The sequence below is a fragment of the Caretta caretta genome, chromosome 3 (genome assembly GCF_965140235.1).
Source record: "Caretta caretta isolate rCarCar2 chromosome 3, rCarCar1.hap1, whole genome shotgun sequence".
NCBI lineage: Eukaryota > Metazoa > Chordata > Testudines > Cheloniidae > Caretta > Caretta caretta.
This window is the reverse complement of record NC_134208.1, coordinates 24,720,996-24,744,055: the sequence shown is the minus strand read 5'-3', so window position 1 is coordinate 24,744,055 and position 23,060 is coordinate 24,720,996. Positions and strand designations below refer to the sequence as shown.

Genomic DNA, 23,060 nt, shown 5'->3' with positions numbered 1-23,060 from the left:
GCAGCTTGTGAATAAGAAGGATGGGTGGGAATGCGTAGAGAAGACGGCCTCCCCATGGGAGGAGGAACACGTCTGCAATGGAGCCCAGGCTGAGATTTAGGAAGGAACAAAACTATTGGCACTTCCTGTTGCGTCGCATGGTGAACAGATCTGTTTGGGGAAAGTCCCAACGCTGGAAGATGGAGTTCACGACATCTGGGCATAGGGACCACTTGTGGCCGTGAAAAGACCTGCTGAGATGATTTGCCAATTTGTTCTGTACTCCTGTGGTATGATGCTTGCAGGTGTATTGAATGAGCTACACAAAAGTGCCACAGCGTGAAGGCTTCTTAGCACAGGGGAGAGGAGCATGCACCCCCGTTTGTTGATATAGAACATCACCGTTGTGTTGTCTGTCATGACTGATACACATCTCCCTGTCAAATGGGCTCGGAAAGTCTGGCATGCCAGACGCACCACTCTCAGCTCTCTGACACTGATGTGTGAGACCAGAGGCCTTGTTTCCAGAGGTCTCCCGATGGGCTCCCCAGCCCAAGACCGACACTAGCAAGAGGGATGGCTGAGGACCGGTGAAAGGGACCCCTGCACACACTACCTACGGGTTGAGCAACCACTGACGGAGTAGAAGACTGGGTGAGGCAGAGTCACGACTCTGTCCAAACTGTCCTGAGCCAGCCAATATACCGAAGCTAGCCATGATTGGAAAGGCCAGAGTCTGAGTCTGGTGTGTTGCACCACATAGATACAAGAGGTCATGTGTCCTAGAAGCACCAGACAATTCCTTGTTGTGGTGGTGGGAAACTGCCTGAGAGTTCAAATGATGTTGCCCAGGGCCCCAAATCTCGCTTCCGGGAGATATGCCCTGGTGTGTGTCAAGTCCAGCACCACCCCTAAGAACCCTATCCGCTGAACAGGGGACAGTCAATTTCCCCACGTTCAGGATAAGGCCCAGTTCACTGAACGTCATTCTTATGAAGTTGACTTTTGCCTCCACTTGAGCCCTGGAGCGGCCCTTGATCAGCCAGTCGTCGAGGTACAGGAATGCCTGTACCTGGCGTCCATGTAGGAATGTGGCCATGACACACAAGGCGCAGCTGACAGGCCAAACGGGAGGACTGTGAACTGGTAGTGTTGTTGCTCACCACAAACCTGAGGTACCTTCTGTGTGATGGTGTAATTGCTATATGAAAGTACGCGTCCTTCAAGTTGAGGGCAGCATACCAGTCCCCTGGATCCAAGGAAGGGATTATGGAGGCCAAAGAGACCATGCAGAACATCAGTTTGCTCATGAACTTGTTGAGCTCTTGCAGGTTGTCAGGGTTCCCTCCCCACTCTGAACTCTAGGGTACATGAAAGTGCATGAAAGACCCCCTAAGCTTATTGCTACCAACTTAGGTTAAAGACTTCTCCAAGGCACAAATCCTTCCTTGTCCTTGGATGGGCACTGCTGCCACCACCAAGTGAGTTAGACAAAGATTCAGGAAAAGGACCACTTGGAGTTCCTGTTTCTCTAAAATATCCCCCCAAGCCCCATCACCCCCTTTCCTAGGGGAGGCATGAGAATAATCTACCAACCAAATAGGTAAACCAGATTCTTAAAAAACAGAACTTTATTATAACGAAAAAAAGTAAAAGAAGCACCTCTGTAAAATCAGGATGGAAGGTAATTTTACTGGGTAATCAGATTCAAAACACAGAGGATTCCCCTCTAGGCAAAACTTTAAAGTTACCAAAAAAAAAAAAACAACAGGGATGAACCTCCCCCTTAGCACAGGGAAAATTCACAAGCTAAAAACAAAAGAATTTAACACGAGTTGCCTTATTTAATTACTCTTTTTGCAATATTGAGACTCATTTTAGGATGATTTTAGAAGGAGTTTTCTGAACTGATGCTTCTCTGCTTCCCCAGAGAACACACAAACAAAGAACACAAAGCAAGCCTTCCCCCCGTCCCCAGATTTGAAAGTATCTTCTTCCCCATTGGTCCTTTTGGTCAGGTGCCAACCAGATTATTTGAGCTTCTTAACCCCTTACAGGTAAGGAGGAATTCAAGGCTACCCTTAGCTGTATGATTATGACACAGGTCTAGGATGGGCCTGAGCCCGCCTTTGGCTTATGGTATTAGGAAATACCAGGAATAGAAACCCTTGGCCTTCAGCTCATGAGGAAGCTCTTCCACTGCTCCTAGTGATAGGAGCGAGTGTACCTCCTTTATGAGGAGTTGCTCATGAAAAGGGTCCCTGAAGAGGGATGGGGAAAGAGGGTGGAAGGGCGGGAGTGCAGAGAACTGGAGGGAGTATCCCCTCTCTACCATACGGAGCACCCAGATGTCCAATTGATTCAGGCCCACACAGGGTAGAAAGGAGATAGTCAGGACAAAAAAGGTAAGGTGAGTTGGATTCAGTCCAAGTTCTGTTGCATCATCCTCGTTCGCACCTTCAAAAGGCCTGCTTCTGGTTTGGATGGGCCAGAGCCCTGGCCTGAGGACAGCTGCAGCCTCTTCATGCTGCTCCTGTTTCTTCTCTATGAGCCGTCCTCCGTTGGTAGAACAGTGGAGGAGGTTGCAGCCTAAAATGCCTCCGCTGAGTGGCATGGATGTGGAGGCCCAGCGATTTGAAGGTGGCTTTCAAGTCTTTTAGGCTATGTAGCCTTTTATCCATCTTTTTGGAAAATAGAGTCACACCCTCAAAGGGGAGATCCTGAATGGTCTGCTGGACTTCCTATGGCAGACCTGATACCTGGAGCCAGGAGTCCTCTTTTCTGGCAATCCTGGTAGACATAACCCAAGTGGCCACATCAGCCCCATCCAGAGTGGCCTGCAATGAAGCTCGGGAAATGAGCTTGCTCTTCTCCACCAGGGCTGAGAATTCAGCACAGGAGTCTTGCAGCAGCAGCTCTGTGAACTTTGCCATTCCCCCACATGTACTGTAGCAGTACCTGCTGACAATGGCCTGCTGATTAGAAACACGGAGCTGCAAGCGCCAGTGGAGTAGACCTTTCTACCAAAAAAGTCGAGTCGTTTCACCTCCTGATTCTTTGGGGAGGGGCCTTGGTAGCCCTGGCGCTCGCGTTGATTAGTAATGCCCACGACCAGGGAATCTGATGGAGCCCTCTCCATCCTCCTTTTCTTCTGCAGAACCAGTAATTGAGACCAGTGCCTGCCTGCGGCATGTGATCCGCGAGTGGAGCCATGATGGTGACAAGAATCCTTGTCTTTACTCTGCACTGATCCCCATGCCGACAGTGCCGGGGCACTGCATACCGAGGAGGAGATACTTGGTACCAAGTCTGCCGACACAGGGTTGGACTAGGGCCGGAGTGCCGCTTCCATTTGTAGGATCTTCAGGTGCTGAACTCTCTCTTTCAGTGTCCTGGGGCAAAACCCTCTGCAGTTCCTGCAGCGATCCTTTTGATGGCTCTCCCCCAAACACTTCAAACATGAAGTGTGAGGATTGCTTCTGGGCAGGAGACCGCAGCATCCCTAGGAGACCGCGGCATCCCTAGCACTGGGATAGCACTGGAGGGGAAACCCCTCCAAAGGAAACTTAAGAACTAAGTAAAGTACCTACTAACTACTTAACACTAACTACAGAACTAATGAGAACTATATACAGACTGCCAAATGCACTTGTCACGACAACAGCAAGGGGAAGTTCCAGCTAACTGTCACTGGCAGTAAGAAGGAACTGAGGGGGTTGCCGGTCGGTAGGGCTCTATATTGAGCGCCAGGATGGCACCATTCTAGGGGGTGCCCGAACCGACTCGATGGATACCGCTGGGGAAAAATATTCCGGCTGCTGTGCACTTGTACGTGCACACCTGACTGGAACTGACATGAACAAGCACTCAAAGAAGAACCTATTGTTTTGTTACACTTTCATTTATAAGTGGTTCTGTTCTTAAATATATCAAGGCAAAATACTGCAGGTGATATTTCCACAGCTAAATATGTAAACACAGTAAATATACTCAAAACAAATCTCAGATACTGCCTGATAGCAAAATGATCCTGTCCTGGATAGACTGAACAGCAAAATCCAGTCTTGAAAATTTAGTATATTTTACGTCACATTTTAAAACCTTCTTGAGCAGTGCTGAACAATATAAACTTAGCAGAATTTAAGTGTACTTGGACACTTTTTATTTTTAAAACATTACTACTTATATCAGTTTTTAAAGGTTTTTAAATGATTTTTCTCCAGCATAATTACAAAAAATATATTTCAATTTTTCAGAAAAACCAAAAGAGTATATTTTATGTTTTAATCTCCAGCAGTTGGCAGTTTAAAAAAAAGTTAATCAAAATGAACATTTTCATTTAATTTTTTCCAGTGAACCAAACTGATTTTTTTTTAAACTAAATTCTAGTTTTACTAAAATTACACACTTCATTTACATTTTCATTACACAAACTATTTCTCTATAAATATAAAGGAGTTGTCTCCTGTCCTAGAAATATCCTTCAACTGAATTCTCTTAACCTGCAATAAGAAGCAAGTATGGGTTTGTCTATACAGGCTGTGGAGTGAATTACGTTAGGGAAATTTTAATGTGTACCAGCAGGGTATACACAGACCAATTAGTGTGCAACACGCTGGTATGCTTTAGAAATCCTACCCCCATAGTGCACACTGCTGCACCATGTGTGTAAACAAGCCCTTAGTAATCTTACAGACATATAAATTATATACATTTATACTATAAAAACCTGAACATTAGGGATAGCATATTAATGTGTCAAAGTATTTATTAATTTTAGTCTTCTTCCTCTTCTTGATGTCTACGTTGAAAATTCAGCGTTGTTTGTCCTCTTTCAGGATCTTGCATTCGGAGGATCCGAATAAGGCCACTTGTAGGTAGGGAACTAGAAATAAAACACACAATTTAAATTATGACCCTTGCGAATGAGTTAATGTTTCTGCCAATTTGACTCTCCATTACCTGTTTGCCTTACATGACAGCAATTTTTCTTTGATCATATGAAACAGTAAAATGGAGTGAAATTCTGGCGCTACTGAAGTGAATAGCGAAGTTTCCACTGACTTCAATATGTCCAGGATGTTAACCCCTGGCCTTTACGAGCTGTGAACTCTATATATTTTATGCAACAATACCACTTTTATTCCAACCCCAAAATTTTAAAATCTAGACTGTATAAATTATACAAATTGAGTTTTAAACTGAAAGCACCAACTCCAAGAGAAATAAAATTAGTGCTCAAACACCCCTTAAAGTTTACATTTACCTTAGATCCTGATGCGACAAACACACACTCAACCCAAGTGTAGTTATGCACATATGTGTATGCAGGATCCAGGCTTTAAATTGTGGCAACAAAATAGCTTAACTGTACTTTCTTTGCACTTTTGTTTCCATTATATTAGTGTTCCTCCATATTAATACTGCAATTAAATGCATATACTTTAACAAAATGTAAAATTTGACTTCATAATACTTCACTTAAATGTATGAAACCATATAGCTAGAATACGATCAAATGGTGAAGTCCAACATTCCTAATTAAATATAGCTTCATAAATTATTCAGAAAGGTATTAGCTTTTTAAAAATATTATGATAGAATATAATTCTATTCTGCTCCTAAATTAATAAGACATTTATAAAAAACTAAATTTCAACATAAAGGCTTTAATTCCATCCATATCTTCTGGTGACTTCTTGATGGTTCACATTCCATATTCAAAAAAGTTATTAGCATTAATGCCTTTATTAATACTAACTTTGATTTTTTATGATGTGATTTTACTTATTCTAAATATTGATTATCCATGGAAAAAGAGTCCCCTATATTTATGGAAAAAACCCATAAAACAACCACAAACCTTCCCTGTTATGTCAACATTTTTCTTATAGCTACCTAGTTTGATTAGATTAAGTTTGTGATCTCCTTAGATATACAGTACCGTATTTCCTTTTCCTGGGTTATAACATTACCATGTTGACTTACACTAACTTATCTTGAGCTGGGTTTGTGGGGACTTTAATTGTGCTCTTAAATCCTAAATGCCTTTAAAAAAAAACCCAACCCAAATGCTTGATAGAATAGCTATGATACATCTATAGCAAACTTGCTCTGTGTTCCACCTCAGGCACATTCTTGTGATAAAAACATTCCCTGGTTTTTTTAAGTTATGTAACATTTATTTCTGCTCACATTATTCAGAGCGACAGACACTAAGACTAGCATCAATTGTATTTCATATCATATCCTACTCTCCATTTCCCAAAGTAGGATTTTTTTTTTTAATAACCATGTCCAGTATATATTTAATCATTAGTTTTCCAGTAACTTAAGTATGCTATCCTCATCTTCACGGACAGATTGTGCTTCACACCTCACATAGCTGCATAGATTAAGGGGAGATGGTGCAAGCAGTATTCCACACCTGTCTCTTGGGTCCTTGCAAAAGGGCCAGGCACAAAACCAGATCCTCATGGTTCATGAGCATAAGGAGAGACATCTTTATTGGCACCAGTGTGGCTAGTAAACATCAAATGAGGAGGGGCTTGTAATCAATCTACCCTCCTGACTGATCTGATTGAAGCCAGGAGGGTGCTCTAATAGAAAGCTCAAAAGGAACTTCTAGATGTTTAATGATCATCAAGCTCAAACCTACAGACTCTCAGAGGTGGAGATACAACAGCCATTCTTTCCTAAACTATTTTACATAAGGATGCATGAAAACAGATCACTGAAAAGCAAACCTGTCGACTCACTTAGACATAACAGCATTTCTGAGACACTATGGCACAAAAATAATAAGTAATTCCTGGCCATCAAACTATATAGTACTCCTGGGGGAATTCTGCACCAAAATATTTTAAAATTCTGCATATTTTATTTGTCAAAATAACACTACATAATTACACCAGTTTCAATTATTTTGGTAATTTATTCCAAAATACCTGTCAGCAAGTATGTCTGTAACAATACAGACACACAAAATTTCCCCCAGTAGTAGAGAGTTAATGAAACCCCTATGACAACCCAGTTCCTGTTTCTCTAGTCCCTTCCCCACCCCTCCAGAGTTCAGCTGGGGGGCCAGACATCCACAACCCTTCTCCGGCAGAACCCAGCCACGGGGGCCTCCCTAACCAATACATCCAAACAACCTTTCCCCCTCCACGTCTGAGCCTCCCCAGGGCCCAGATACCCACACCCCGTTACCCTCCCAGAGCCAGCTACAGACCTGCCCCTGATATCCACACCGCCTTCCCCCCCTCAAAGCCCAGCCACAGAGCCCGCCCCCCCCAACACCCACACACCCTCCGCCCCAGAGCCGAGCTGCAGAGCCCCCCGTTGCCCACACACCCTCCCTCCCCGTGAGAACCCAGCCCTGGGGACCCCCCTGCCCAGATACCCCTCTCCCTCCCGCAGAGCCTAGGGATTCAGAGGGAGAAACAGCCTGATGCTCAGTGCCAGGCTTGCACATTTTCCTGTATGATGCCCTGTCCTTCCCTCAGGGCATGCTGGGAATTGCAGCTGCCAGGAACCCTCTAGCTCCCTCCCCCCAGCAGTGTCTTCTGGGAGCTGGGCTCTGCCAGGTCCAGCAGCCCCTAGTGGCAGCAAGCAGCACCGCAGCCCATTTCTGTTGGGGGAAAGGAACTTGTGCACGCACAATGTTAATTTCTGCAAAATTCTGCATTGCGCATTGGCGCAGAATTTCCCCAGGGAGTAAATATAGGGAAGAAACCTGGTCACCAAGGTGGAGGAATACTACAGTTGCACTGGCTATCAAATGAAAATTTCTAAGGACAGAATATGTGTAGCTACAAAATCCAGTCCACAATATTAGAATCATAGAATCATAGAATATAAGGGTTGGAAGGGACCCCAGAAGGTCATCTAGTCCAACCCCCTGCTCGAAGCAGGACCAATTCCCAGTTAAATCATCCCAGCCAGGGCTTTGTCAAGCCTGACCTTAAAAACCTCTAAGGAAGGAGATTCTACCACCTCCCTAGGTAACGCATTCCAGTGTTTCACCACCCTCTTAGTGAAAAAGTTTTTCCTAATATCCAATCTAAACCTCCCCAACTGCAACTTGAGACCATTACTCCTCGTTCTGTCATCTGCTACCATTGAGAACAGTCTAGAGCCATCCTCTTTGGAACCCCCTTTCAGGTAGTTGAAAGCAGCTATCAAATCCCCCCCTCATTCTTCTCTTCTGCAGGCTAAACAATCCCAGCTCCCTCAGCCTCTCCTCATAACTCATGTGTTCCAGACCCCTAATCATTTTTGTTGCCCTTCGCTGGACTCTCTCCAATTTATCCACATCCTTCTTGAAGTGTGGGGCCCAAAACTGGACACAGTACTCCAGATGAGGCCTCACCAATGTCGAATAGAGGGGAACGATCACGTCCCTCGATCTGCTGGCAATGCCCCTACTTATACATCCCAAAATGCCATTGGCCTTCTTGGCAACAAGGGCGCACTGCTGACTCATATCCAGCTTCTCGTCCACTGTCACCCCTAGGTCCTTTTCTGCAGAACTGCTGCCGAGCCATTCGGTCCCTAGTCTGTAGCTGTGCATTGGGTTCTTCCGTCCTAAGTGCAGGACCCTGCACTTATCCTTATTGAACCTCATCAGATTTCTTTTGGCCCAATCCTCCAATTTGTCTAGGTCCTTATTAACAATAGTAGGGGTGAATTAACAGCTTCTGAATGAGTGAAGAAGTCAGAATGTTGCAGGAGATGAGAAAAGCAACAAAATCTACTAAAATAATGAGAGAGAACAATAGAGAACAATTACTCCAGATAAAATGGTTTACTGTAACAGTAAAACAGCTTGGAGAAAGTCTGGTATCTTAAGCAAATTACTTCTTGGAATAGTTTCTTCTGGAGCATACAGAGGAGAGATGACTTTGAATTAATTTTAAGTAACACGGGAAGTGGTTCAGAGAGCTAATGTAGTGAAGACACTAAGGCGACATCTACACTATAAGCATGGGGCCTGATTCCCAGCTTGTGTAGACATACTAGTGCTAGATCTCAGCTGAGCCTGCATGCTAAAGTCGTAGCGTAGCTGTAGCAGCACAGGCAGCACCAGCCCAGACGGGCAGCTCCAGCTATGTACCCGCAGGGTTTGCCCTCTAGGCAGCGAGCACAGTGCCGCTGCTGCTGCTACCCATGCTACCACAGCTACACTGCTATTTTTAGTGTACTGGCTCCGATGAGAGTTTGTGTATGTCTATGTGACCTGGGAACCACACCCTCTCTCACAGTGAAGACGTACCTTAAATAAGAGTGACCACAGTATCTTGAAACTTGAAATCGTTGCAGGAGAATGGAGTAGGGAAGCGAACAAATACTAAAAATCCCCAATTCATCATGGTGGCCATTTAAGAATGCTTTTGATGCTGATATCCTAGGCATATATACTGTGAAAAAAGTCTATTGCCTTCTTTCTTACGTGTCTATTTAACATTTCTAGTGCACTTTTTGAGCTAGGAAGTTTAAGGAAAAATGATTACCTCATGCTCTGTGGGGTGAGCAAAATGAATTGTCGATGACGTTGAGAATCTGCCATCTTGAGCATCATGTCCATTGCAATTCTTCTATTAACCATGTCCTAAGAACAGAGGATTGACCAGTTACTGATATTTAGAATATATTTTTATTGTCTTGCATTTCTGTACAGACAAGCTATTAATATAAACATCTGCAAAAACTTAATTAAGTTTGGAGATATTTTACTAACACAATTATTTAATTAACTAACTAAAACATGTACATTGAAATTCCATCAAAAAAAATAAAGCTACATCAAGAGAACATGAAGGTTACAGTCAAGCACTGAAATTCAAGAAGTGAATAGAGGCTGTGTGCCTGTCATTACCACTATCCCTTTGCATATGTGTATTATGATACAGCCTTCAATTACATACTCAACATACGATATCTTAATACATCATACCTTTTTCTACTACTTTGGATACGTGCAGCCCCTTATGCTACCATACACCACTCAGCATATGCTTAAGAGTGCTTGGTAGTCACTTATATACAACATGCACAATGTACAAAGCACAGACTCCTACAATGACCTACCTCCCCTTTGCTGTCAATTACACAAATGGACCATACAAAGATGTAGAAAAACATGCATGTCTATCGTATTTGAAAACCAGAATATGACCATGAAATTAAAGACTGTATTGTAATGCACATGCGCAGTGGTGTTGTTACCTATGCTGTCCTGATCACTTCACCGTGCAACCTTAAAAGTTCTCTCAACAAAGTTTCTCACTGGAATTTTCTAGATTTGTTTTTTTTTTAGGACAATGTTCAAAGAACAACTGAATTACATCACAAAAACCCCAAATCGGGTAGGAAGTTGGCATTTATGTTTGAGGTACATACACTGCAGAGTGTCTGTATCCTCCCTGTCCAGATTCATGATATTTTGTAAAACCAACGTATACAATGCATCTATCATGCAAGGTCTTGAAGCCATAAATGCCCATCCTCAACATAATCCATGATCATGTTCTGGTCAGAGAGGTAATCAGCTATAACAGAGGAAAGATGAATGGCAACCACTTGGCTCGCCACTGACAAATTGAACACACACTACAAAGCAGTCTGCCTGATCTCCACAGAGACATCCTTTGGTAGGCAGATGCTGTACAGGGTTTTCCTATATACATTCTTTATAAATCAAGTAAGAAGATAGGAGTGTGTATTGCTATTTTGATATTAATTCATCGGTGTTTCAATAGCTTTGGAAGAACTCTGGTGTATAAGCGTGGAGAGGGATGTAAACCTCTCTCATGTTTCCAAGAAGCAACACTGAGCTAAACTGCTACACTTGTTCTACCAGTGAAGGCAAAACTGTACACTGATGAAGTGAGGGCATGAGCTAGGACCAGAGTTTTCTTAGCAGACCTCTGAGGAAACTCAGCGATGTTATGTGGACAGTTATGGACTGGGGAAAATGTTAAGATCCAGAAAAGCAAGTTATGTGGAAGTTATATTTCTGAGTTATCTCATGAACTCGACTTATATTTTAAAGTAGTCAGACTTATTTACACAGACAAGCGCCTTATTTCTGGTTACCAACTTGGAAAACGAGAGAGTAAAGTTAATGTATTCTCTAATTAGCATTATGGAGGGAAAATGTTAGTAGGTTCACAACCAAAATTAACTACCACAGTCTTTCAACTTTCCAGTGATCTCCACTTAATTACTTTGGTAGTTTATCCAGCAAAACTGGAAGATGTAGCTGAAATTTATACTTACCATGAAGACATCAAATTCATCCAAGCATCTGAAAGGAGATTCAGCAATGGACCATAGAGAAAGAATGAAACAAACTGTTGAAAAAGAACGTTCACCTCCTGATAGAGATCTCATGTCATTTAGAGCAGCCTTGTTTATATCTCCAGGCTGGACCTTAAATTAAGTTAAGACATTCATTTAATTAGTAGATCATGACTGATACTTGCATAAGAAGAATAGCGTAATTTTTTTCATACAAGATTTAAGTTTACAAATATTAAACATGAAAAATCTATCTATAAAATGTAGCGACACAGTAAGTTTGTATACTTCAGTGTAAATGTGTCTCAATGAAACTAAAATAGTTCAATCACACATAATTTTGTAAGGGGTAGTTGCAAGTCAACTGTCCCACTGCTTTGCCCAAATAAAAACGGAACAGATTTAATTTAAACCAATAACTCAGCCTGTGACTTGTTTAATTCTCCATTTTTATAACTAATTTATTTGAGCATAAGCTTTCGTGAGCTACAGCTCAAGCTCACAAAAGCTTATGCTAAAATAAATTGGTTAGTCTCTAAGGTGCCACAAGTCCTCCTTTTCTTTTTGCGAATACAAACTAACACGGCTGTTACTCTGAAACCTATTTTTATAACTGTTAACCTCATCACCCAGTGTAGTTATGTTTCTGTCAAACCCCAATGATCTTAGAACTGTAGCTAATTGTATCACTACTGGTGTTTTAACAAGGAATAGCCCCTCTGTATGAATACATGACACAGGGTAAACAGTTCTGTGTTCCTTGGATTACAGTGACACCTTGTGGTATCTATCTATATTTTTTTACTGGTATTCTGAAGTGCTTGAAAAAAAATAAAAAAGTTGTTTTAATTAAAGATATTGTAACAAAATATACTGGTAAACATAAAATCTGTTTGCTGGTAAAAATTTTAAACAAAGTGTATTGTATAATTTGTTTCTTCCTTTTTTACCTTTCAGGACTCATTTAGGTGTTGAATCACTCTCCACAATATGTCAACAGGACAGAAATCAAGCCAAGATGGACCCAAAAGAGGGACTTGATGCATCTGAGCCGCAGAAATAATGAATTTCCTTGTTTGTTTGTTTTGTTTAAAGATAGTGTTTGTATGTTGCAAGAATTTAAAATGCTATGCAAGTTTTGTACCTTATCTCATATTTCTCCCATCTAGAGAAAAACATTTTGATCACAAGTAATTTCTATGATTTTTTAAAAAAAAATTATAATTGGACTTCAACTGTTCAAGGGTTTGAAAAACTGTGCAAGTCTAGTTAGAGAAACTAACCACACTAAGGTGGGAGGACATCAAATTATTTACTAATTGTAAATATCAGGTGGAATTTACTGGACACCATGACTTCTCTTGTTTTCATTTTCTAATCATTATTTGAAAAGTTAGAATGCAAGTCTGAAACAATGCTGACCAATTATACATTTACTACATCTTCACATTTTAAATTTACATTTAGGTATCTATTCCTTTAACAGCTCATCTGTTCATCTTGTTTTTTTCTGCATCTCCATCCTCTGACAGGATAATCAATTCACACTAACTGTAATGTCAGATGGAGAACAGAAAATAGTGAAGTAAGTTGACAGAAACCAGATATTTTATTTTCATGCAAAAAATCTGCATTAGTAAATGCCAAGTAACTGAATACAAAAAGGTACCGGAACAGATTTTTTTAAGGGTTAAAATTCCACCGACGTTTAACATCAAACATAATTTTTGGTAAGGTATTAATAAAGAAAATACAGTGACTTACTGTTATTGAAAGTGTTTCATTCTTGTGGTCAAAACTCATTTTTCCAGAGTAAGATCGCTGACATAATAAGAAGTCAAAATAGAACTTGCATCGTAAAGTAAGGCACCTTTTTGGATAAATTGTGCAAATAAACATCAGATCAGTGATCTTTAAAGATAATATACATAAAAAGGTGAACAGATTTAGAGTCGAAGATCCCACATCAAAAATGAAAGAGTGGAATCTTAATCAACATTTAATTACTGCTTCATTTTAATAATAGAATACATAACACACAACAATACCTTTGTTCTATGTGTTAAGGTTGCAGCTATAACATACCTAATAGAACCACAAAAACAAGGAAATAAATCAAAATATCTAAAAAGCACATACCCTTTCTACTCCTCTACCCAGACACACATACACCCCATTACTAAAACACTCAACAACTTAGTTTTACTTTAGTATGGATGGGAGCCATCTAGCACCAACTTCCCAGACTTACTCCCACTACTTTCCATTCTTCACAGTTCTGGGGGAAAAAACACATTCACTCAATGTTTGGAGAAGGGTTTGCTGGAATGTTGGCATTTCTATTGGGGCAAAGTTGAAGTTGAGATGCTTTGTGTGGTACAGTGGTTATTTTAGTTGTGAAGTGTGGATAGAGGAGTAGAAAGTATGAACTGCTAGAGGCCTTAACTTTTCATTCCTTTCTTTAGTGGTTTTGCATTGGATGTAAAATCTACAACTTTAACTCACACACACCATAGTGCTTTTGTCTATTAATTTCCCACTTTAACATTTTAGATTAAGAAAGGCTCTCCAATGCAGCAATGGCTACGTTTATGAACAACAATACCTGCTCCTGACCCAGAAAGGCACTTTCATAAAGAGCCTAGTATTTGTCAAAGTTCCTGTTGCTTTGTCATAGATCCTATTTTCTGTTGGTTCAGGAGAGGAACTCTTAAGCCAGCTGAACAGTTTGACAAAGAACAGGATCTTTGAGATTGATAGTGGTTGCTTTCATGAAGTCCAGGAGCTCCTGTGCTGGCTGCATGATTTCACAAAGAACGAGATCCTTGACGCAGTATTAACTGCTTTATCAAAGAGGCTGCTGCAGTTTTATGGAGCTCCTAGTTTTCAATAAACCAGCAGCTATTGCACAGAGGATCCTGGTCATCGTGAAAGCTGTTCAGCCGTAAGTGTGTCATAAGAGGGCCTTTCTTTGAGAAACCAGCAGCTACATGATAATTATAAATTTTGATCTCCCCCTGGCTAACTTGCGCAAAAGACCACTCATGGGGGCGGGGGTGTTTACAAAATATTTTAACAACTCCAGAGAACCCAACAAACCAGCACTATGTACATTTTTTTGACTTTCTATAATTTGACATTTTGAAGCCAAAAAATGAGATTGAGAATGTGAACTTATTTGGGGGACAAAATTAACTAATTTTCTTGAAAATCCTCAGAAAATGCAAGCTTTAATCAGAAATTATACACTAAAATTTGGGACAGATGCACTGTCTTTGAGGTTGAACTCCCATTTTAAGAGCACAACACAATGCAGCCTTAGCTGTGATGTCCCAATGGCTCCACCATAACATATTAGAAAAGTTAAATCCACTTCTGGAGATCAACACCAAGTAAGTATTTACTGCACAGCATCTTAAGCTAGTTTTTTAAAAGCAATAATTTAAATTTTAGTTATATACTGCAATTAACTTGTTACTCTACAGCCAATACCCAAAAGCCACTGGAGAAGTAGAACAGGGAAGGATCTACAGCTTTTTTGTTAAAATATATTATCTCCCCACTCTACAAAAGCTCCACCTCACAAGTCCTTCAAGAAAGAACAGTTATTTACCTTACAGTAAGTATGGTTCTTTGAGATGTGTTGTTCACATGAATTCCACTCTTGGTGTGCATGAACCCCATGTGCAGAAGATCATATTCTTTCGGCCAGCAGTGTCTGCTGGGGCTGCACCTCCATACTAAATGCTCTCACCTCAGGGAATAAAGGACAGAGCAGACCCATCTGACCCTCAGTTCCCTCACAATACAGAATTCCAGAGAAGTAGGACTTCATAGAAGCAGGGAAGGAGGGCACATTGTGGAATCCATCCGGACAACACATCTTTAAGAAACACAGGAAGTGTACAGTAGAAAGTAAGTGATTTTCCACATGGATTCCACTCTCTGACTAAGAATAAGTTATCTATTTGCTTGGAGGTGGGTAGTTGAAACCTACTTAAACAATGAGTGCAGGGAAGCCCTACCAAACTAGGCATCCGATTTGGAAGCCTTTACCAAAGAATAGGTTCCTGTGAATGTGAAGACTGAGCTTTACAGAGCTAGTCTATATATTTCCAGAATAGGGACATTCTTCACAGGCAGAAGAAGCTGCTGGAATGAGCTCTAATGTGGCTAAGGTGGATCTAACCTGGGTAACTCATAACATGTCCTTATGCAAATGGAGATCCACTTGAATTATCTTGGAGAGGATAGTTCCTGACCCCTTAGCCCTCTTTGGAAAGGCCATAATCAGTCTAGTGCATTCTTGAATGGTTTTGTCCTGGCAGTGTAAAAAGACAACAGATAACAAGAAGTATATGAAGTTTAGTTTCTCCCAAGGTCGAAGGAGTCTTGGGGAAAAAACAGATAGATATGAATTGGTTGATGGGGATTTCTGAAACAACTTTGGGTATGAGGAGGGCTGAGAGTATCAAACTTTCCTTATCAAACACAGTGGAAACTGCCATGAGGGCCTGAATATCACCTACCCTTGGAGCTAAGGAAGCACAGAAGGCTTCATTGAGAGGTGGCAAAGGAAGGACCCAACAATGCCATAAATACTACACTGAGGTCCCAAGAGGGAGGGGGCTCCCAGACTAAAAATAAAATGTTTAGGGAATTTTACCACAGTGTCACAGACAGGTCATGGGCAGCCAGATCTAGCAGTTCGAACCAAAGTCATGAGACAGGAGTCAAGAGTTGGCTGGGTCAGAAGTAGGAAACAAACTAGAAATCAGAACCAAAAGTCTGGAACCAGAGTCAGGTTGGGATACTGGTGGGTCAGAGGCAAGAGACAAACTGGAGGTCAGAAACCACATCTTAGATGCCAGGAAATCAAGCCAGAGAAGCAGGAACAGGAATAAGTAGTGGGCAGCAGGAAGTACAAGGCACACAGTCCAGAACAGGATGGAGCCCCATTGTTTGACAGCTTCCAGTTCCTGCTGCTGTATCTTACGTAGTGCCAGCAGGCCAATCAGACCTCAGGGACAGAGCCTCACACCAGTTTCAGAGCTATTAGATAGTCCAACACTACTGAAATGGGTATTGTCAAGGGAGACCACTGTTGCTGAAAAGCTCAAATAGAAAACTTCTTCCACTTTGCTTTATAAATCAGTCTGGTTGAGGCTCTCTTACTTAGGAGAAGAATGTTCTGAACATCAGCCAAAAGTCTTCTTTCAGTGGGCACCATCCAGCCAGCATTCAGGCTACCAGATGAAGCAATGCTGGGTTCAGGTGCAGGATTTGACCATTTTTCTGTCAGGCTCAGCAGGTAAAGTAATTGGTGGTTCCTGAAACATTCTTCGGATCTGAATACCAGAACAGTCTGGGCCCATGCTGAGGCTATCATCACCACCATCCCTGAACCTTGCTTCATTTTTCTTCGAACCCTCTGGATCATGAGGATCAGTGGAATGGCATTCATGATTTTCTGGGATGAGAAAGGCATCCATCAGGGAACCTGGGCTGGAACGCTTTGTGGGAAAAAAAGTTTGACACTTGTTTTGGCTTGTGGCAAACAGATCTTTAACTGGGAACTCCGCACCTGCAAAAGATGTTCTGCAAGACTGCGTATTTTAACCGACCTCTTGCGATTATCTGAGAGCCGTCTGCCGAGTTGATCTGCCAAGATGTTCTGAAGGCTGGGAAGTTGCAGGGCTCCAGAGGTAATTGTACTGAGTTGATCATCTGTTACGGTGATCTCCCCAAATCAGCCAGTCATTGAGTTATGGGTAGACCTGATGTCTTTGCCACCTTAGATGAGTTGCCACATATAACAAATACTTTGTGAATATCTGTGGTACTGTGGAAAGTCCAAAGAGCAGGATGCCTTATTGATAGTGAGAAGTTCCCACCAGGAATCGGAGTTATTGCCCGTGAGTTGGATAAATGGACATGTAGAAATATGCATCTTACAGGTTGAGAGCCATGAACCAGTCTTGAGGCTTTAACAAAGGAATTACAAAGGTCAGAGTTGTCATTCTGAACTTGAAACAGCAGATCAATGTATTGATATAGGAAAGGTCCAGGGTGGGTAACCAAACCTCTACCTTCTTTGGGGGATGAGAAAACAATGGGAATAAAATCCCTTGTCCCTGAACTCTAAGGGCACCTCCTCCACTGCTCCAAGTTGTAGAAATGAATCTTCTTGTTTTAGCAGTATCTCACAAGGGTCAGAGAAAGAAAAAGAAAAAAAAGAAAAAGGATGGAATTGGATAGAATACCCCTTCTTTATAGTTTCCAGGACCCACTGCTCTCTGGTGATCCAAGTCCAGACTTCCTGAAAATAAGAGGCGGGTGCCAAAGGGAGGGCAGAAAGAGAAAGGTTCTCATACAGTTCTGTCAGGCTCTCAGTTGCATCAAACCTACTGTCTGGTGGAAGATCCAGACTGTGGAGTGGAAGATTAATTAGGGATATCTTTGGTGCAACCTCTGACAGAATCCTCACTGGAGTTCATTTCTGACTCCCATTGTGCTACTCACCCAAGGAGGGGAAGGCGGGTTGGGCGATGGCTCTCTGCTGTGTTCAGATGAGGATGAGGAAAAGGAGTAAATTCCTCCAAGAGAGGAGTCATTTTATTCAGAGTCTTCTATGGGGATATCAGAGATATATCAAATTAAGGGAGTACCAATAATTCAGTAATTAGTGGCTTAGATCTCACTACTCTGAACCTCTCTCTCTATTGGGCCCACAGTTAAGTTTATATGATTTTTGTACTGAGATAGCCGCTACCAAGGAACATAGTTCCAAGGTTACAAATACAGAGATGGTAGGTACTGGGTCCCTGGGTACTGAGACACCCAGTACAGAGATTGGTGCTGAAGGGACAGTACCAAAAAAGAGAAAGTCCACACATTCAGTGAGTACCACAAGCACTTCCTAACTAATCAGTACCAAGGCTCCCGAAGAGGTCTGGTCAGGCTTTTGGCCAAGATAAGTCAGAAGTCTGACGACTTCTGTCTTGGCTCGCTAGGCATTAGACAATGCGATATGCACTTGCTCCACTTCTCCATATTGGAAGAGAAGGTTCAAGATCTGGAGAAACAAGTATCAACCCTGCATTGCATAAGAGAAACTGAAGATTTCCTGGCAGACGTCAGGACATGCTTCTACGGACACAACATACTGAAGATTCAGAGCAGGCTGCGCAGCGGGGACAGGAGGACGGTGAAGAAATTTGGCAGCATGTGACCTCCAGAAGAAGAAAGGGGAGCATCCATGTACCAGCAATGCAGATACAGGTAAGCAACCGTTTTCATGTTCTCTCCACAGGTACTAATGCGGAGAATGGACTAGATGATACATCTGAGGGAAGGGAACAGAAGGAGACTCCGCCAATTGGAAGGCATGAGATGCACTGTCCTAGGGATGGGGGTTCCACGACCACCGCTCCCAAGAGAAAGAGGTGGGTGGTGGTGGTCGGGGACTGAGTCATCTATCTGCCGTCCCAACTGGGAAAACCGAGAAGTCTACTGCTTGCCAGGAGTTAGGATTGACGATGTGACAGAGAGACTGCCGAGACTCATCAAGCCCTCGGATCGCTACCCCTTCCTGCTTCTCCATGTGGGCACCAATAATACTGCCAAGAATGACCTTGAGCGGATCACTGCAGACTACGTGGCTCTGGGAAGAAGGATAAACGAGTTTGAAGCACAAGTGGTGTTCTCGTCCATCCTCCCCGTGGAAGGAAAAGGCCTGGGTAGAGACCGTTGAATCGTGGAAGTCAACGAATGGCTACGCAGGTGGTGTCGGAGAGAAGGCTTTGGATTCTTTGACCATGGGATGGTGTTCCAAGAAGGAGGCATGCTAGGCAGAGATGGGCTCCACCTAACGAAGACTGGGAAGAGCATCTTTGCAAGCAAGCTGGCTAACCTATCGAGGAGGGCTTTAAACTAGGTTTAAAGGGGGAAGGAGACCAAAGCCCTGAGGTAAGTGGGGATGTGGGATACCGGGAGGAAGCACGAGCAGGAGAGCGTGAGACAGGAGAGCTCCTGCCTCATACTGAGAAAGAGAGATGATCAGCGAGTTATCTCAAGTGCCTATACACAAATGCAAGAAGCCTGGGAAACAAGCAGGGAGAACTGGAAGTCCTGGCACAGTCAAGGAATTATGATGTGGTTGGAATAAGAGACTTGGTGGGATAACTCACATGACTGGAGTACTGTCATGGATGGATATAAAACTGTTCAGGGAGGACAGGCAGGGCAGAAAAGGTGGGAGAGTTGCACTGTATGTAAGAGAGCAGTAGGACTGCTCAGAGCTCCGGTATGAAACTGCAGACAAACCTGAGTGTCTCTGGATTAAGTTTAGAAGTGTGAGCAACAAGGGTGATGTCGTGGTGGGAGTCTGCTATAAACCACCGGACCAGGGGCATGAGGTGGACGAGGCTTTCTTTCAGCAACTAATGGAAGTTACTAGATCACAGGCCCCGGTTCTCATGGGAGACTTCAATCACCCTGATATCTGCTGGGAGAGCAATACAGCAGTGCACAGACAATCCAGGAACTTTTTGGAAAGTGTACGGGACAATTTCCTGGTGCAAGTGCTGGAGGAACCAACCAGGGGCAGAGCTCTTCTTGACCTGCTGCTCACAAACCAGGAAGAATTAGTAGGGGAAGCAAAAGTGGATGGGAACCTGGGAGGCAGGGACCATGAGATGGTCAAGTTAAGGATTCTGACACAGGGAAGAAAGGAAAGCAGCAGAATACAGACCCTGGACTTCAGAAAAGCAGACTTTGACAACCTCAGGAAACTGATGAGCAGGATCCCCTGGGAGAACAACATAAGAGGAAAAGGAGTCCAGGAGAGCTGGCTGTATTTTAAAGAACCTTTATTGAGATTACAGGGACAAACCATCCCGATGTGTAGAAAGAATAGTAAATATGGCAGGCGACCAGCTTGGCTAAACAGTGAAATCCTTGCTGATATTAAACACAAAAAAGAAGCTTACAAGAAGTGGAAGATTGGACAAATGATCAGGGAGAAGTATAAAAATGTTGCTCAGGCATGCAGGAGAGAAATCAGGAAGGCCAAATCACACCTGGAGGTGCAGCTAGCAAGACGTGTTAAGAATAACAAGAAGGGTTTCTTCAGGTATGTTAACAACAAGAAGAAAGGCAAGGAAAATGTGAGCCCCTTACTGAATGAGGGAGGCAACCTAGTGACAGAGGATTTGGAAAAAGCTAATGTACTCAATGCTTTTTTTGCCTCTGTCTTCACGAACAAGGTCAGCTCCCAGACTACTGCACTGGGCAGCACAGCATGGGGAGGAGGTGACCAGCCCTCTGTGGAGAAAGAAGTGGTTTGGGACTATTTAGAAAAGCTGGACGAGCACAAGTCCATGGGGCTGGATGCGCTGCATCCGAGAGTGCTAAAGGAGTTGGCGGATGTGATTGCAGAGCCATTGGCCATTATCTTTGAAAACTCATGGCGAGAGGGGGAGTCCCGGACAACTGGAAAAAGGCTAATGTAGTGCCCATCTGTAAAAAAGGGAAGGAGGAGGATCCTGGGAACTACAGGCTAGTCAGCCTCACCTCAGTCCCTTGAAAAATCATGGAGCAGGTCCTCAAGGAATCAATTCTGAAGCACTTGGAGAAGAGGAAAGTGATCAGGCAAAGTCAGCATGGATTCACCAAGGGCAAGTCATGCCTGACTAATCTAATTGCCTTCTATTACGAGATAATTGGCTCTTTGGATGAGGGGCAAGCAGTGGACGTGTTGTTCCTTGACTTTAGCAAAGCTTTTGACACGGTCTCCCACAGTATTCTTGTCAGCAAGTTAAAGTAGTATGGGATGGACGAATGGACTATAAGGTGGATAGAAAGCTGGCTAGATTGTCAGGCTCAACGGGTAGCGATCAATGGCTCCATGTCTAGTTGGCAGCCGGTATCAAGCAGAATGCCCCAAGGGTCGGTCCTGGGGCAGGTTTATTCAATATCTTCATTAATGATCTGAAGGATGGCATTCTCAGCAAGTTTGCAGATGACACTAAAGTGGGAGGAGAGGTAGATACACTGGAGGGTAGGGATAGGATACAGAGGGACCTAGACAAATTAGAAGATTGGGCCAAAAGAAAACTGATGAGGTTCAACAAGGACAAGTGCAGAGTCCTGCACTTAGGACGGAAGAATCCCATGCATGCTACAGACTAGGACTGAGTGGCTAGGCAGCAGCTCTGCAAAAAAAGGACCTAGGGGTTACAGTGGGACGTGATCGTTCCCCCCTATTCGACATTGGTGAGGCCTCACCTGGAGTACTATGTCCAGTTTTGGGCCCCACACTACAAGGAGGATATGGAAAAATTGGGAAGTGTCCAGCAGAGGGCAACAAAAATGATTAGGGGACGGGAACACATGACTTATGAGGAGAAGCTGAGGGAACTGGGATTGTTTAGTCTGCGGAAGAGAAGAATGAGGGGGATTTGATAGCTGCTTTCAACTACCTGAAAGGGGGTTCCAAAGAGGATGGATCTAGACTGTTCTCAGTGGTAGCAGATGACAGAACGAGGAGTAATGGTCTGAAGTTGCAGTTGGGGAGGTTTAGGTTGGATATTAGGAAAAACTTTTTCACTAGGAGGGTGGTGAAACACTGGAATGCGTTACCTAGGGAGGTGGTGGAATCTCCTTCCTTCTAAATTTTTAAGGTCAGGCTTGACAAAGCCCTGGCTGGGATGATTTAGTTGGGGATTGGTACTGCTTTGAGCAGGGGGTTGGACTAGATGACCTCCTGAGGTCCCTTCCAACCCTGATATTCTATGATTCTCTCTGGAGCAACGTTCCGTTTGGCCCATCAGTGAACAGTGACCCTGGAACGGCTGTGGATGACTAGGGCCTCTTGGAATTGGTCCAAGATCTTGGGGTGAAATATTGGCTCATCAGGACACTAATGGAGAGAGACTGACTAGATGAGTGTAGTCCAGCAATGATATTCTTCTGTGTCTGTGGCTTGCATTGAGCTTTTTTGTAGAAACAACTTCAGGCATGCTTCTCTAGCTTTCTGAATTCATTTAAAGAAGGAGCGACATATGGAACTTCACTTGGGGATAAGTCCCTCTCACCTAGGTAGAGCAGGCATGGGGAGTGCCAGTCATTAATTAGCAAAGCTTCACATGAGGGGCAGATCCTGGAGCTTTAGCTTCTCCCATGCTGTTACCATCTCTGTACAGGAGAGCAAGTTTAGTCTAGCTGAAAATTTATCTCAGAAAAATAACCTAAATACAGATGTGACTAATGAGAGACCTGGGAAGTACAAGGAGTTCAAATGATTATATTAAAATGTGCCATTCAGGCCTGGATTTTGAGACCATAAGAGTTAAGTGGGTTTCCTGAGGAATCCCTACAGAGTGATTAATGTAAATTGCATAACCATGGTTATGCAATAAATAAATAAATAAAACAAATTGAGGTTACTTACTTCTAACTCTAAGTTCTTTGATGTGTGGTCCCTATCTGTATTCTACATGTGGGAACGCACACCATGAGCCTGAAACTGGAATATCTTGCAAGTAGTGTCCATTAGTTTGTACCTCTGCCCTGGAATTCCTAATGCTCAGCACTGCGGATATAATGTGGGGTGTGGACTGACTGCCTCTCCAGTTCCTACTCTACCATGAATCCAGTCATGATCTGAAACAGAGGGGAAGAGGACTGCTCTAAATAAAATAATAAAGTAAGTATCAAGAAAGAAAAAAGATTAAGCTAAAGAGGTAGCAAGCTGCATAGATAGCCAACGACACAGCAAT

The 23,060-nt window shown here is 42.9% G+C and overlaps 1 protein-coding gene across 8 annotated transcripts in view; it reads right to left on the bottom strand.

The window, feature by feature from the left end:
- Nucleotides 1-1,592: 1,592 nt before the first annotated feature.
- SMC6 (structural maintenance of chromosomes 6) overlaps nt 1,593-23,060 on the bottom strand; it is a 100,693-nt gene continuing 79,225 nt past the window's right edge. For 6 of the 8 annotated variants that reach the window (XM_048845567.2, XM_048845566.2, XM_048845563.2 and 3 more), the window contains 4 exons: nt 13,045-13,150; nt 11,260-11,412; nt 9,492-9,589; nt 1,593-4,864 (listed from right to left, as the gene is read on the bottom strand). In XM_048845567.2, coding sequence (XP_048701524.2) covers nt 4,756-4,864; nt 9,492-9,589; nt 11,260-11,412; nt 13,045-13,150 — 466 coding nt within the window. In that variant the 3' untranslated portion in view covers nt 1,593-4,755. Of the gene's footprint in view, nt 4,865-9,491; nt 9,590-11,259; nt 11,413-13,044; nt 13,151-23,060 lie in introns of those variants that run through there. The other 2 variants (XR_012667549.1, XR_012667551.1) reach the window with 2 other exon arrangements.